The 16,468-nt window shown below is 45.4% G+C and overlaps 1 protein-coding gene across 2 annotated transcripts in view; it reads left to right on the top strand.

Annotated features, from left to right (window-relative positions):
• BRWD3 (bromodomain and WD repeat domain containing 3) overlaps positions 1–16,468 on the top strand; it is a 993,456-nt gene that overhangs the window by 219,579 nt on the left and 757,409 nt on the right. For both annotated transcript variants that reach the window (XM_069212579.1, XM_069212580.1), the window contains exon 20: positions 2,937–3,030. In XM_069212579.1, coding sequence (XP_069068680.1) covers positions 2,937–3,030 — 94 coding nt within the window. The remainder of the gene's footprint in view (positions 1–2,936; positions 3,031–16,468) is intronic.

Below are 16,468 nucleotides of genomic sequence, written 5' to 3'. Positions count from 1 at the left end.
TCCTCAGAGAGCACATGGGGTCAGAAACTCGTCTCTCAGCATTAGGCTGGCACAGACCAGTCAGTCCTGCACTGAACAATTGGGTAAAATACAGGGGGTATCTCTAAGATGCCCTCTGTGTGCATTTTTTAATAAATCCAACACTGGCATCAGTGTGGGTTTATTATTCTGAGAAGTTTGGTACCAAACTTCCCAGTATTCAGTGTAGCCATTATGGAGCTGTGGAGTTCGTTTTTGACAGACTCCCAGACCATATACTCTTATGGCTACCCTGCACTTACAATGTCTAAGGTTTTGCTTAGACACTGTAGGGGCATAGTGCTCATGCACCTATGCCCTCACCTGTGGTATAGTGCACCCTGCCTTAGGGCTGTAAGGCCTGCTAGAGCGGTGACTTACCTATGCCACAGGCAGTGTGAGGTTGGCATGGCACCCTGAGGGGAGGGCCATGTCGACCCACCAGCACACACAAGCTGGCAAGCAGTGTGTCTGTGCTGAGTGAGGGGTCCCTAGGGTGGCATAAGACATGCTGCAGCCCTTAGAGACCTTCCCTGGCATCAGGGCCCTTGGTACCAGGGGTACCAGTTACAAGGGACTTACCTGGATGCCAGGGTTGTGCCAATTGTGGAATCAATGGTACATTTTAGGTGAAAGAACACTGGTGCTGGGGCCTGGTTAGCAGGGTCCCAGCACACTTCTCAGTCAAATCAGTATCAGGCAAAAAGTGGGGGGTAACTGCAACAGGGAGCCATTTCTTTACATATGATCTGTTCAAAACGTGGGGTATCTTAGGTAAAAGGAGTCATCAGAAGAACAAGTTACTTACCTTCTGTAAAACGTCTTTCTGGATCATGGATTCCTCCCCTTTCTCCCCCATTCTGTGGAGTGGGCTTCTAAATGTTAATAAGCTTCCATATTAGATTCTGCACACTGTCTCAATATATTACAGATGCTGCGCACCTAAGAGTGTGCAATGAGTTACCATAAAATCATGTCAGTGTGCCGAGGTGGTACTTTTACATGGTTCTGCCCTGTCATTTCTGAGGCGGGAATGAAGCCAACACAACATCTGTTGCTGATCCCTATTGCACTTGGTCTCAATTGTTAAAATGTTTCTGGATCCATCTGGTGCCTGATGAATTCAAAAGTTAAGGATTTTGGTGTTAGACTATCCACCGGAAAGAGCAATACTAAAGTTAAATACATTGTTCATCAGGTGCCTAGGACCTCCACCACCATCCGTACTGGTGGTCCAATTTGTGTGGTTGAATCACACCAGCATTTCTTTTATATGTTTGCCCACCCTCCATCAGGATCTCATAGACCTATTGCCTCAGGCACCTCACTGTACTTATGGGAGACAGGCTCTGTCTTCTGGATCCAGGTTGTACAGTTTATTGCTGGTGGGAGGAGGGGGAGCAACTTCGACTCTCATGCTGTAGACTCTTGCCTTAGCAGCCCAAAGCACCGATTAGCTGTTACTTTGGAGCCTCCAATCAAACTCAGTCTGGGACCATGCGTTCAGACCATTATTCTCAGGACTGATAAATGCTCGCTGCAGCCCATCCTATAAGGCAGAAGGAGGATCAAAGTGAAGGTACTCCCCAATTACTGCATTAATTCAGAGTTATGTTCTGAGGTACCCCACATCTTCATGTTGCTCAGCGTGCAGTGGCATCCTCTATCGCTGTAGCCTGCACGCTATATATAAGCAACAAAGTTTGTAGGATAAATGGATGAATACCTACAGGCCAATGGGAATTCTTGTAATCTGCATTAATCTTGGCTCACGTTTGGGCCAGGGTTCCCGTGCCCAACTTATTACTCCCTCCCCCATTTAATAGAGGTTTTGAGAACAAACAAGGTAACATTCCACTTTCATGCTCTAAGTCACAAAATATTGACATCATGAAAATCCATAATGTGTACTTCTGTTTTGGGCACATCATTTTTTTATTGTGTCAGGCCTTTGTGAAATCTGATTTGTGCCCTATGTCCTCCAATCTCTGAAGTATAATTGTTTTTGCACAATGCTGCATGTCTTATCACATTGTGAAGTCAGTTTTATGCTGGAGTATTTTAAGTAGCATTTATGATTGTCCACCTATGTTCTATGCATGTATTTGCTGAATATGTGTATGTTAGTAATGCCAGTTATTGTACAAATGAAAGTAGCCAACAAGCCCTATAGGTGTATATTCTCAACACTAGTTGTCGGGCTACTGTTTTGGAACATGTTGTGATCATAGGAACACCTTCTCAAACAACCTGTGAGATATGATAAAAATAGGGTGCAGTGCTCTCTGGTCTGGCACAGAGGAGTGATGTAAACATGTAGCAGCAGCTCTAAGGACATTTGGCATCCTTCCAAGATATACTTGGTTACCATCTGAGGATTGTATGAGCGCGGGCTGCATCCAGTCTTTCAGGAGTGCAAATTCTTTATCTCAACTCTTCTAGTGGCAGTTTACTACCTTTTAGTGATTATAGGTTATGTAGGAAATATGTACAGATTAATATAATTCTCAATTTCTTCAGTCTATTTATTGTACTTTGCTATTGCCAATATATTCCCCATTTTGGTGCATATATTCTGTACTTCAGTAGCATATACAAAATCCTTCAATATACAACTCTGTATGTCTGGTTGGGATGAGCAATGAGTTAGCTTAGGGGAATTCAGCAATATCATTTTGGGTCTTTGGCAGGGCTGCTGCTACATACTAGTGTGGTTGCTGTGTTAAGTAAAATATGAGGGAGGGGTCATTGGGGACCTGTTTTTTTTGTTTTCACTCCACAGGGGTGGTAGGTAGAAAATGACGGGTGTCACCGAAATCTTCAGCATGCATCTCTCGTAGATATCCATAGTCATAGCAGAATATGTTTTTGTTTATATTTTATTGATGACTGTCCATTTTCACTAATGTTTTTTATAGGGTTCAGGAAGAATGTCGATATGCCAAAGGTGAAATAGAAGTTAATTTGTATACTCTTGAAAAGAAAAGGAAACCATTGCATCCTGTCCAAAAGGTGTGTTAATATTTCAAAATTGATTTACTATACTGGAAAAATATTTTTTTAATGTGTTAATAGATAATTAATTTAGTTGCACTGTGGTTGTACACAATGAATTGTATAGTTATTGTGTATTGATCAAAATATTAACTTTTGATAGATAATATTAACAACAAATTCCTAACAGTAGATTCCCGCCTTTGAATACTCCCCAGGCGTCAACCTGATCCAGAATTTTCTCCTGCTTGCCAGTAGATGGTGCCATGTGGCTTTGCACCAATTTTGTTCCTCTCAAGAAGTGACGTGCAAAGCCACATATAAACACCACCAATGTGCACTGATGTCAGTTCCTTTCTTTATGCACCATCAGACAATAATCCAGTGCTACCCTTGCTACCCTTTAACCGATGCTTTTATCACGGAAATTAGTTTAAACCTAGTGTGCCAGGGAAAATGTCTGCTCCCAAAACTGCAGGGTTTAAACTTGTAAGGATTGTTGCAGACATGTCTGTGACAGATCCCCCACCAGGTATGTCTCTGGACCTTGGGCCCAAGACACAACTCCAAAGCTTGCAATTAGTGTGCCCAATGACCCTGAGGGCTATTCAGGAGCTTGAGGTAAAGTTGAATGTCGCCAAATACCAGAAGACTCCACACCAGTGAGGTCGATTGGAAGCTCCCCTGTAGGAAAATGCCACTGTTGGGCATGGTCACCCCCCACTTTTTGCCTAGTGTTGATGCCAGCTTTGATTGAAAGTGTGCTGGAATCCTGCTAACCAGTTCTCGGACCACTGTTCTTTCTCTAAAACTGTACCTATGTCTCCACAGTTGGCACAACCCTGGCACACAGATAAGTCCCATGTAAATGGTACCCCTGGTACCAAGGGCCCTTTGGGCAGGGAAGGTCTTGAAGGGCTGCAACATGTATTTTTCCACCCTGGGGACCCCTCACCCAACACATGCACACTGCCTCACAGCTTCTGTGTGAGACTAAGTCGACATGGCACTCCCCTCAGAGTGCCATGCCCAGAACCCACTGCCTGTGGCATAGGTAAGTCGCCTCTCTAGCAGGCTTTACAGCCCTAAGGCAGGGTGCACTATACCACAGGTGAGGGCATATGTGCATGCACACTATGCCCCTACAGTGTCTTAGCCAGTTCTTTCACATTGTAAGTGCAGGGGAGCCATGAAGAGTATATGGTCTGGGAGTTGGTCAAACACAAACTCCACAGTTCCATTATGGCCACTCTGAATACTGGGAAGTTTGGTATCAAACTTCTCAGCACAATAAATCCACACTGGTGCCAGTGTGAGATGTATGGAGAAATACACCCATAGGGCATCTTTGAGATGCCCCCTGCATGCCAGCCCAACTGCTAGTGCCAGGCTGACCGGTCTCTGCCAGCCTGCAACTACCAGAGTAGTTTCTGGCCACATGGGGTGTGTGCCTTTTGTGAACAAAGCCTGTCCTGAGAGGAGGTGCCTCACTCCTCCCCCTGCAGGAACTGTAACACCTGGCGGTGAGCCTCAAAGGCTCCTGCCTGGTGTTACAGCACCACAGGACATCCCAGCTAGTGGAGATTCCCACCCTTCCGGACACAGCCCCAACTTTTGGCGGCAAGTCCGGACGAGAAAATGAGAAAAACAAGGAGGAGTCACCTGCCAGTCAGGACAGGCCCTAAGGTGCCCTGAGCTGAGGTGACCCCTGCCTTTAGAAATCCTCCATCTTGAGTTTAGAGGATTCCCCCAGTAGGAATAGGGATGTCCCCCCCCCCACCACCCCTTTCCCCTCTGGGAGGAGGCACAAGGAGGGTGTAGCCACCCTCAAGGACAGTAGCCATTGGCTACTGCCCCCCTGACCTAAACACACCCTTACATTTAGTATTTAGGGGCGATCCTGAACCCAGGAAATCAGATTCCTGCAACCTGAAGAAAGGACTGCTGACCTGAAAGTCCCACAGAGCTGACAGAGACACCAACTGACTTGGCCCCAGCCCTACCGGCCTGTCTTCAGACTCAAAGAACCTGCGCAGCGACGCATCCAGCAGGACCAGCGACCTCTGAGGACTCGGAGGACTGCCCTGGACCTAAAGGACCAAGAAACTCCTGAGAACAGCTGCACTGTTCAGAAACTGCATCAACTTTGCAACAATTTTTAAAGAGACTCTCACTTCCCGCCAGAAGCGTGAGTCTTCACACTCTGGACCCGATGCCTCCGTCTCGAGTCCATGACAACCAACACCGCAGAGAGGACTCCCAGGCGACTCCAATGACGTGGACACCCTGAGTCGACCTCCCTGCACCCCCACAGCGACGCCTGCATAGAGGATCCAGAGGCTTCCCCTGACTGCGACTGCCTGCTAACAAAGGAACCCGATGCCTGGACCAAGCACTGCACCCGCAGCCCCCAGGACCGAGAGGAACCACCTACCAATGCAGGAGTGACCAGCAGGTGGCACTCATCTTAGCACAGCCGGTGGTTTACCTGAGAAGTCCCCCTGTGCCCTGCGTGCATCGCCTAAGTGACCCCATGATCCCTCCATTGCTTTCTATAGCAAACCTAATGCCTACTTTGCCTACTGCACCCGGCTGCCCCTGTGCCACTGATGGTGTGTTTTGTTGGCTTGTGTCCCCCCTTCCCCCCCCAGTGCTCTACAAACCCCCCCTGGTCTGCTCCCCAAGGACGCAGGCGCTTACCTGTAAGCAGACTAGGACCGGAGCGCCCCTGTTCATCGTAGGCACCTATGTGTTTTGGGGGTCTCCTTTGACCTCTGCACCTGACCAGCCCTGTGTTGCTGGTGCGGTGGCTTTGGGGTGGCCTTGAACCCCCAACGGTGGGCTACGTATGTTCAGGAGACTGACTGTGTAAGTGCTTTACTTTCATGCAAAAACTAACCAAACTTACTTCCCCCACAAACTGTTGATTTTTGCAGTGTCCACTTTTAAAATAGCTTATTGCCATTTTAACCAAACCTGTGTGTACTACTGTTTTAAATCAAAGTTCTATACTTAACTGTGGGAAGTACCTTGGATTTTATGTACTTAACTAAAATCTTGAATCTTGTGGTTCTAAAATAAATTAAGAAAATATATATTTTTCTATATAAAACCTATTGGCCTGGAGTTAAGTCTTCGAGTGTGTGTTCCTCATTTATTGCCTGTGTGTTGTCAACAAATGCTTAACACTAACCTCTGATAAGCCTACTGCTCGACCACACTACAACAAAATAGAGCATTAGTATTATCTAATTTTGCCACTATCAACCTCTAAGGGGAACCCTCGGACTCTGTGCACACTATCTCTCACTTTGAGATAGTACATACAGAGCCAACTTCCTACAGTCATTGAGTGTGTGCTTCGCTTTATTGCCTGTGTGTGTACGACAGATGCTTTGCACTACCCTCTGAGAAGACTGCCTGCTTGACCACACTTCCACAAAAGAGAGCGTTAGTGTTTACTACTTTAGCCTCTGTTAAGCCTCTGGGAATACCCTGGACTCTGTGTACACTATCTCATTTTGATATAGTATATACAGAGCTAGCTTCATACACTTTAAAACAAATTCCTAATTTAAAATGGTGTAAGTGTAAGATCATCACAGATTATATCATCAGTGATGTAATTTAGCTTGTTGTGAGTGATGTAATATGTGAGGTCATATGCTAAGCATGATGGGAGGTGGTTTTTGAAGGTAGTTAAACTATAACAGGCACCTTTCAGTACTTTTTCAGTTTTTATATGCAGGTTTTATTTCCACACTGAAGTATAACTTGACTTCAATCTTTTTTTCTGTGAATTAACATACTTTATTAAGCCTAACAACAGTAACATCACTTTAAGCTTTGTTGTTTTCCAGTGGAATATACGTGTGTGTGTGTGTGTGTGTGTGTGTGTGTGTATATATATATATATGTTCGATGGCATGTGTAGCTGCAGATACACATGCTGTGCACATCCCGCCATCTGGTGTTGGGCTCGGAGTGTTACAAGTTGTTTTTCTTCGAAGAAGTCTTTTCGAGTCACGAGACCGAGGGACTCCTCCCATTTCGACTCCATTGCGCCTGGGCGTCGACTCCATGTTAGATTGTTTTTTATCCGCCATCGGGTTCGGACGTGTTCCTTTTCGCTCCGTGTTTCGGGTCAGAAAGTTAGTTAGAATCTCGGAAAAATCGTCGGTATTGTTTGCGTTCGGTATCGGGTTAGTTACAACAGATCAACACCGAATTAAGAAGAGCTCCGGTGGCCCTTCGGGTTTTTTTTCGATCCCCGTCGGGGCCTGGTCGGCCCGGCCACGTGTCTCTTCAAGGCTGATGGAACGGACCCCATTCCGCTTCTGTCCAAAATGCCATAACAAGTATCCATATACAGATCAACACCTGGTCTATAACTTGTGTTTGTCACCAGAACACAAGGAGGATACTTGTGAGGCCTGTCGAGCGTTTCGGTCCAGGAAGACACTCAGGGACCGAAGAGCAAGAAGACTGCAAATGGCGTCGGCGCCGACAGGGCAAGGGCGTTTCGAGGAGGAGGAAGAAACATTCTCCACCCAGAAACGCCGAAAACCGTGAGTAAGACGTTGAAACAAAGAACTCACGAAAAGACAGCTAAAGCCCAGGGGACGCCACCGCCAACAGGCCATGGCTTAACCCGAAAAATAGGTGACCGTCCATCGGCACCGAAAAAGGGCGAGCTGGTGTCGAAGTCATCCGACTCCGGTCGAGATACCGGCACACAGCAATCTCGGGCCCGAGAGAGTGGCTCCGATAAGATTCGGCATCGAGACAGCGGCACCGAGAGGGCACGACGGCGAAAGTAAAAAAGATTTCGTCGGAGCCGAAAAAAGCAGCCGAAAAGGTTTCGGTACCTAAACATCCGGACTCGGAACCGAAAATAAGTTCCTATTCAGGGGAACAAGGACTGTCCTCACAAATGACACACAGATTTGAACAAGAATTAGAAACAATAGAGCCAGATCACACACAAAGGCGGCTCTTTATTCAAAAAGATACGGGGAAGATCAGCACTCTTCCTCCAATCAAAATGAAACGTAAACTTGCCTTCCAAGACAAGGACAAACAGCCACACGCAAAGGTGGCTAAACAAGTAACACCACCACCATCCCCACATCACTCTCCACAACCATCACCAGTAGCCACTCCACCAATGATGCAATCCCCAACTCATACGGGAAAGAGTCAAGATGACCCTGACGCATGGGACCTTTATGACGCACCAGTGTCAGATAATAGTCCTCAATGCTATCCAGCGAGACCATCGCCACCAGAGGATAGTACAGGCTACGCTCAAGTGGTATCAAGAGCAGCAGCATTTCACAATGTCAGCCTTCATTCAGAACCCATTGAAGACGACTTTCTTTTTAATACACTGTCGCCTACACACAGTCAATATCAGAGTCTTCAGATGTTGCCCGGAATGCTGAAGCACTCCAAAAAAGTGTTTGAGGAGCCTGTCAAAGGGAGAGCCATTACTCCAAGAGTAGATAAAAAATATAAACCGCCACCAACAGACCCAGTGTACATCACACAACAGCTATCACCAGACTCTGTTGTAGTTGGAGCAGCGCGCAAAAGAGGCAACTCTCATACTTCAGGAGATGCACCACCTCCAGATAAAGAGAGTAGAAAATTCGATGCTGCAGGCAAAAGGGTGGCGGCACAGGCAGCAAACCAGTGGCGTATTGCAAATTCGCAAGCTTTGTTAGCCAGATATGATAGGGCCCATTGGGATGAGATGCAACACTTTATTGAACATTTACCAAAAGAGTTCCAAAAAAGAGCGCAGCAAGTGGTAGAAGAGGGACAGAGTATCTCCAATAATCAAATACGATCAGCAATGGATGCTGCAGACACAGCTGCTAGAACTGTCAACACAGCAGTAACAATAAGGAGACATGCATGGCTGCGTACATCAGGATTTAAACCAGAGATACAGCAAGCTGTGCTGAATATGCCATTCAACGGACAGCAGTTGTTTGGGCCGGAGGTGGACACTGCAATAGAAAAACTTAAGAAAGACACTGACACGGCCAAAGCCATGGGCGCACTCTACTCCCCGCAGAGCAGAGGCACATTTCGAAAGACACAATTTCGAGGGGGGTTTCGAGGGCAGAGCACAGAAGCCACAACCTCACAAACAAAGCCCACTTACCAGAGCCAGTATCAGCGGGGAGGTTTTCGGGGACAATATAGAGGAGGACAGTTTCAAAGAAACAGAGGAAAGTTCCAAAGTCCCAAAACTCCTCCAAACAAACAGTGACTTCAAGGTCACAAATCCCCAACACATAACACCTGTGGGAGGGAGACTAACCAAGTTTTACACACATTGGGAGGAAATAACAACAGACACTTGGGTCTTAGCAATTATCCAGCATGGTTATTGCATAGAATTTCTCAAATTCCCTCCAAACGTCCCACCGAAAACACACAGTATGTCAAAACAACATATAGATCTTCTAGGACTAGAAGTTCAGGCATTGCTACAGAAAGAAGCAATAGAATTAGTACCAACACAACAATTAAACACAGGAGTTTACTCACTGTACTTTCTGATACCCAAAAAAGACAAGAGTCTGAGACCTATACTAGATCTCAGAACATTAAATACCTACATCAAATCAGACCACTTTCACATGGTTACTTTACAAGACGTAATCCCACTGCTCAAACAACAAGATTACATGACAACACTAGACCTAAAGGATGCATATTTCCATATACCAATACATCCTCCACACAGAAAGTACCTAAGGTTTGTATTCCAAGGGATACATTACCAATTCAAAGTGTTGCCATTCGGAATAACAACTGCGCCAAGAGTTTTTACAAAATGCCTAGCAGTAGTAGCTGCACATATCAGAAGGCAGCAAATACATGTGTTCCTGTACCTGGACGATTGGTTAATCAAAACCAACACGCTAAAACGGTGTTCACAACACACAAAATATGTCATAGAAATCCTACACAAACTAGGTTTCTCAATCAACTACGCAAAGTCACACCTTCTGTCGTGTCAAACACAGCAATACTTAGGAGCAACAATCAACACAGCAAAAGGTATTGCTACTCCAAGTCCACAAAGAGTTCAAACATTTCACAATGTAATACAGGCCATGTATCCAAAACAAAGGATACAAGTCAAAATGGTAATGAAACTACTAGGCATGATGTCTTCATGCATAGCCATTGTCCCAAATGCAAGGTTGCACATGCGGCCCTTACAACAGTGCCTAGCATCACAATGGTCACAAGCACAGGGTCAGCTTCTAGATCTGGTGTTGATAGACCGCCAAACATACATCTCGCTTCAATGGTGGAACAGTATAAATTTAAACCAAGGGCGGCCTTTCCAAGACCCAGTGCCACAATACGTGATAATGACAGATGCTTCCATGACAGGGTGGGAGCACACCTCAATCAACACAGCATCCAAGGACAATGGGACATACAGCAAAGACAGTTTCACATAAATCACTTAGAACTGTTAGCGGTATTTCTAGCGCTGAAAGTATTTCAACCCATGATAACCCACAAATACATTCTTGTCAAAACAGACAACATGACAACAATGTATTACCTAAACAAACAGGGAGGCGGACACTCAACACAGTTGTGTCTCCTAACACAGAAAATATGGCATTGGGCGATTCACAACCACATTCACCTAATAGCACAATTTATTCCAGGAATTCAGAATCAGTTAGCAGACAATCTCTCTCGGGATCACCAACAGATCCACGAATGGGAGATTCACCCCCAAATACTGAACACTTACTTCCAAATTTGGGGAACACCACAAATAGATCTATTTGCAACAAAGGAAAACTCAAAATGCCAAAACTTCGCATCCAGGTACCCACAACATCAGTCTCAGGGCAATGCGCTATTGATGAACTGGTCAGGGATATTTGCGTACGCTTTTCCCCCTCTCCCACTCCTTCCATATCTAGTAAACAAGTTGAGTCAAAACAAACTCAAACTCATACTAATAGCACCAACATGGGCAAGACAACCTTGGTACACAACACTACTAGACCTTTCAGTAGTACCTCATGTCAAACTACCAAACAGACCAGATCTGTTAACTCAACACAAACAACAGATCAGACATCCAAATCCAGCATCGCTGAATCTAGCAATTTGGCTCCTGAAATCCTAGAATTCGGACACTTAGACCTCACACAAGAATGTATGGAGGTCATAAGACAAGCTAGGAAGCCTACCACTAGACACTGCTATGCAAATAAGTGGAAAAGATTTGTTTATTACTGCCATAATAATCAAATTCAACCCTTACACGCATCTGCAAAAGATATAGTAGGATACTTAATACATGTGCAAAAAACAAAACTAGCTTTCTCTTCCATAAAGATACATCTTACTGCAATTTCAGCTTACCTGCAAATTACACACTCAACTTCATTATTTAGGATACCAGTCATAAAAGCGTTTATGGAAGGCCTAAAGAGAATTATACCACCAAGAACACCACCAGTTCCTTCATGGAACCTCAACATTGTCTTAACACGACTCATGGGTCCGCCTTTTGAGCCCATGCACTGTTGTGAAATGCAATACTTAACGTGGAAAGTTGCATTTTTAATTGCCATCACATCTCTAAGAAGGGTGAGTGAAATTCAAGCATTTACCATACAAGAACCATTTATTCAAATACACAAGAATAAAGTAGTTCTACGGACAAATCCAAAATTTTTACCAAAAGTTATCTCAACGTTCCACTTGAATCAAACAGTAGAATTACCAGTGTTCTTCCCACAGCCAGATTCTGTAGCTGAAAGAGCACTACATACATTAGACATCAAAAGAGCGCTAATGTACTACATTGACAGAACAAAACTAATTTGAAAAACAAAACAACTATTTATTGCCTTTCAAAAACCTCATACAGGAAATCCAATTTCAAAACAAGGCATTGCTAGATGGATAGTTAAGTGTATTCAAACCTGCTATCTTAAAGCAAAGAGAGAGCTGCCTATTACACCAAAGGCGCACTCAACCAGAAAGAAAGGTGCTACCATGGCCTTTCTAGGAAATATTCCAATGAACGAAATATGTAAGGCAGCAACATGGTCTACGCCTCATACATTTACCAAACATTACTGTGTAGATGTGTTAACTTCACAACAAGCCACAGTAGGTCAAGCTGTACTACGAACATTGTTTCAAACAACTTCAACTCCTACAGGCTAAACCACCGCTTTTGGGGAGATAACTGCTTACTAGTCTATGCACAGAATGTGTATCTGCAGCTGCACATGCCATTGAATTGAAAATGTCACTTACCCAGTGTACATCTGTTCGTGGCATGAGTCGCTGCAGATTCACATGCGCCCACCCACCTCCCCGGGAGCCTGTAGCCGTTTAGAAGTTGATTGTCAACATTTGTAAATTTGTAAATATATTACTTTAAACTTCATTTTGTACATACGTATTCACTCCATTGCATGGGCACTATTACTAGCATACACAACTCCTACCTCACCCTCTGCGGGGAAAACAATCTAACATGGAGTCGACGCCTATGCGCAATGGAGTCGAAATGGGAGGAGTCCCTCGGTCTCGTGACTCGAAAAGACTTCTTCGAAGAAAAACAACTTGTAACACTCCGAGCCCAACACCAGATGGCGGGATGTGCACAGCATGTGAATCTGCAGCGACTCATGCCACGAACAGATATACACTGGGTAAGTGACATTTTCCATATATATATATATATATATATATATATATGTGTTCGATGGCATGTGTAGCTGCAGATACACATGCTTTGCACATCCCGCCATCTAGTGTTGTGCTCGGAGTGTTACAAGTTGTTTTTCTTCGAAGAAGTCTTTTTCGAGTCACGAGATCGAGGGACTCCTCCCCTTTCGGCTCCATTGCGCATGGGCGTCGACTCCATCTTAGATTGTTTTTTTTCCGCCATCGAGTTCGGACGTGTTCCTTTTCGCTCTGTGTTTCGGTTCGGAAAGATAGTTAGAATCTCGGAAAATTTGACGGTATTGTTTGCGTTCGGTATCGGGTTAGTTACAACAGATCGACAATGACTTTTGAAGAGCTCCGGTGGCCCTTCGGGTTTTTTTTCGAACCCCCGTCGGGGCCTGGTGGGCCCGACCAAGTGTCTCTTCACGGCTGATGGAACGGACCCCATTCCGCTTCTGCCCCAAATGCCACAACAAGTATCCGTATACAGATCAGCACGTGGTCTGTAACTTGTGTTTGTCTCCTGAACACAAAGAAGATACTTGTGAAGCCTGTCGAGCGTTTCAGTCGAGGAAGACACTAAGAGACCGAAGAGCAAGAAGACTGCAAATGGCGTCGGCGCCGACAGGACAAAGACACTTGGAGGAGGAAGAAGAAACCTTGTCCATCCAGGACTCGGACTCGGAAGAGCTCGATCCCGAAGAGATGCCTAAAACCGTGAGTAAGACATCGACACACAAAACTCACGAGAAGACCACAAAAGCCTAAGGGACGCCACCGCCAGCAGGCCATGGCTTAACCCGAAAAATAGGTGACCGACCATCGGCACCGAAAAAGGGCACGCATGTGTCGAAGTCATCCGACTCCGGTCGAGATACCGGCACACAGCAAACTCGAGCCCGAGACAGCGGGACCGAGCAAGTTCGGCACCGAAACAAGTCGGCACTGAGAGACCGGGACGCCGTAAATAAAGAAGGTGTCGTCGGAGCCGAAAAAGGCTACCGAAAAGATTTCCGTTCCGAAACATCCAGCCTCGGAACCGAAATCAGGTTCCTACACAGAGGAACAGGGACTGTCCTCCCAAATGCAAGGACATAAGTTCGGACAAGAACTACAGTCAATGGAGGCAGACTACAATCAGAGAAGGCTCCACATCCAAAAGGACACAGGGAAGATAAGTACTCTTCCCCCAATTAGGATGAAAAGAAGACTTGCCTTTCAAGAAAAGGACAAACAGCCACAGGCAAAGGTGGCAAAACAAACAACACCGCCACCATCCCCACCACCATCAACGCACACATCACCGGTAGCCACTCCACCACTGATGCAATCCCTGACTCATACTGGAATGAGTCAGGATGATCCAGACGCATGGGATCTTTATGATGCGCCAGTGTCAGATAACAGCCCAGACTGTTACCCAGCGAGGCCGTCGCCACCTGAGGACAGTACAGCTTATACACAGGTGGTCAAGAGCAGCTGCATTTCATAACGTCACCTTGCACGCAGAACCTATTGAGAATGACTTTTTGTTTAATACACTATCCTCGATAGCCAATACCAAAGCTTACCTATGCTACCCGGAATGCTAAAACACTCCAAACAGGTGTTTCAGGAGCCTGTGAAGGGCAGGGCCATAACTCCAAGAGTAGAAAAAAAGTACAAGCCACCGCCAACAGATCACGCAGCAATTAAAACCAGACTCTGTGGTAGTAGGGGCAGCTCGCAAAAGAGCAAACTCTCACACCTCAGGAGACGCACCACCTCCAGACAAGGAGAGTCGCAAGTTCGACGCTGCGGGGAAAAGGGTTGCAGCACAAGCTGCCAACCAATGGCGTATTGCCAACTCACAGGCACTGCTGGCAAGATATGATAGGGCTCATTGTGACAAAATGCAACATTTCATTGAACACTTACCCAAGGTGTTCCAGAAGAGGACACAACAAGTGGTGGAGGAAGGACAAAGTATCTCAAATAATCAGATACGGTCAGCAATGGATGCAGCAGATACAGCTGCTAGGACAGTAAATACAGCAGTAACCATAAGGAGACACGCATGGTTGCGTACGTCAGGATTCAAGCCGGAAATACAACAGGCCGTGCTTAGTATGCCTTTTAACGGACAGCAGTTGTTTGGGCCGGAGGTGGACACTGCTATCGAAAAACTTAAAAAAGACACTGATACGGCCAAAGCCATGGGCGCACTCTACTCTCCACAGAGCAGAGGCACATTTCGCAAAATGCAGTTTAGAGGGGGGTTTCGAGGACAAACTACAGAACCCACAACCTCACAAACAAGGCACACTTATCAGAGCCAATATCAGCGGGGAAGTTTTCGGGGACAATATAGAGGGGGACAATTCCAAAAGAGTAGAGGGAAGTTCCAAAGTCCCAAAACTCCTCAAAACAAGCAGTGACTTCCACGTCACAAATCCCCAACACCTAACACCTGTGGGGGGAAGACTAACCAAGTTTTACAAACATTGGGAGGAAATAACAACAGACACTTGGGTCCTAGCAATTATCCAGCATGGTTATTGCATAGAATTTCTCAAATTCCCTCCAAACGTCCCACCGAAAACACACAATATGTCAAAACAACACATGGATCTTCTAGGACTAGAGGTCCAAGCGTTGCTACAAAAAGGAGCAATAGAATTAGTACCAATTCAACAGAAAGAAACAGGAGTTTACTCTCTGTACTTTCTCATACCCAAAAAGGGCAAGACTCTAAGACCCATATTAGATCTCAGAACATGAAATACCTTCATCAAATCAGATCACTTTCACATGGTGACATTACAGGACGTAATCCCACTGCTCAAACAACAAGACTACATGACAACACTAGACCTAAAGGATGCATACTTCCATATACCGATACATCCTTCACACAGAAAGTCCTTAAGGTTTGTATTCCAAGGGGTACATTACCAATTCAAAGTGTTGCCATTCGGGATAACAACTGCGCCAAGAGTTTTTACAAAATGCTTGGCAGTAGTAGCTGCTCATAACAGAAGGCAGCAAATACATGTGTTCCCGTGCCTAGACGATTGGTTAATCAAAACCAACACGCAAGAACGGTGTTCACAACACACAAAGTATGTCATAGAAACCCTCCACAAACTAGGTTTCTCACTCAACTACACAAAGTCACACCTTCAGCCGTGTCAAACACAGCAATACTTAGGGGCGACAATCAACACAATGAAAGGGATTGCCACTCCAAGTCCGCAAAGAGTACATGCATTTCACAATGTAATACAGGCCATGTATCCAAAATAAAAGATACATGTCAAGATGGTGATGAAACTACTAGGCATGATGTCCTCATGCATAGCCATTGTCCCAAACGCAAGATCGCACATGCGGCCCTTACAACAGTGCCTAGCATCACAATGGTCACAGGGTCAACTTCTAGATCTAGTGTTGATAGACCGCCAAACATACACCTCGCTTCAATGGTGGAACAATATAAATTTAAACCAAGGGCGGCCTTTCCAAGACCCAGTGCCTCAATATGTAATAACAACAGATGCCTCCATGATAGGGTGGGGAGCACACCTCAATCAACACAGCATCCAAGGACAATGGGACACTCAGCAGAGACAGTTTCACATAAATCACTTAGAACTACTGGCAGTGTTTCTAGCGTTGAAAGCATTTCAACCTATAATAAGACACAAACACATTCTTGTCAAAACAGACAACATGA

Source organism: Pleurodeles waltl, chromosome 2_1 (assembly GCF_031143425.1).
Source record: "Pleurodeles waltl isolate 20211129_DDA chromosome 2_1, aPleWal1.hap1.20221129, whole genome shotgun sequence".
Classification (NCBI taxonomy): Eukaryota; Metazoa; Chordata; class Amphibia; order Caudata; family Salamandridae; genus Pleurodeles; species Pleurodeles waltl.
Note: the sequence above shows the minus strand (reverse complement) of the source record. Positions and strands in the feature narration are given on the sequence as shown.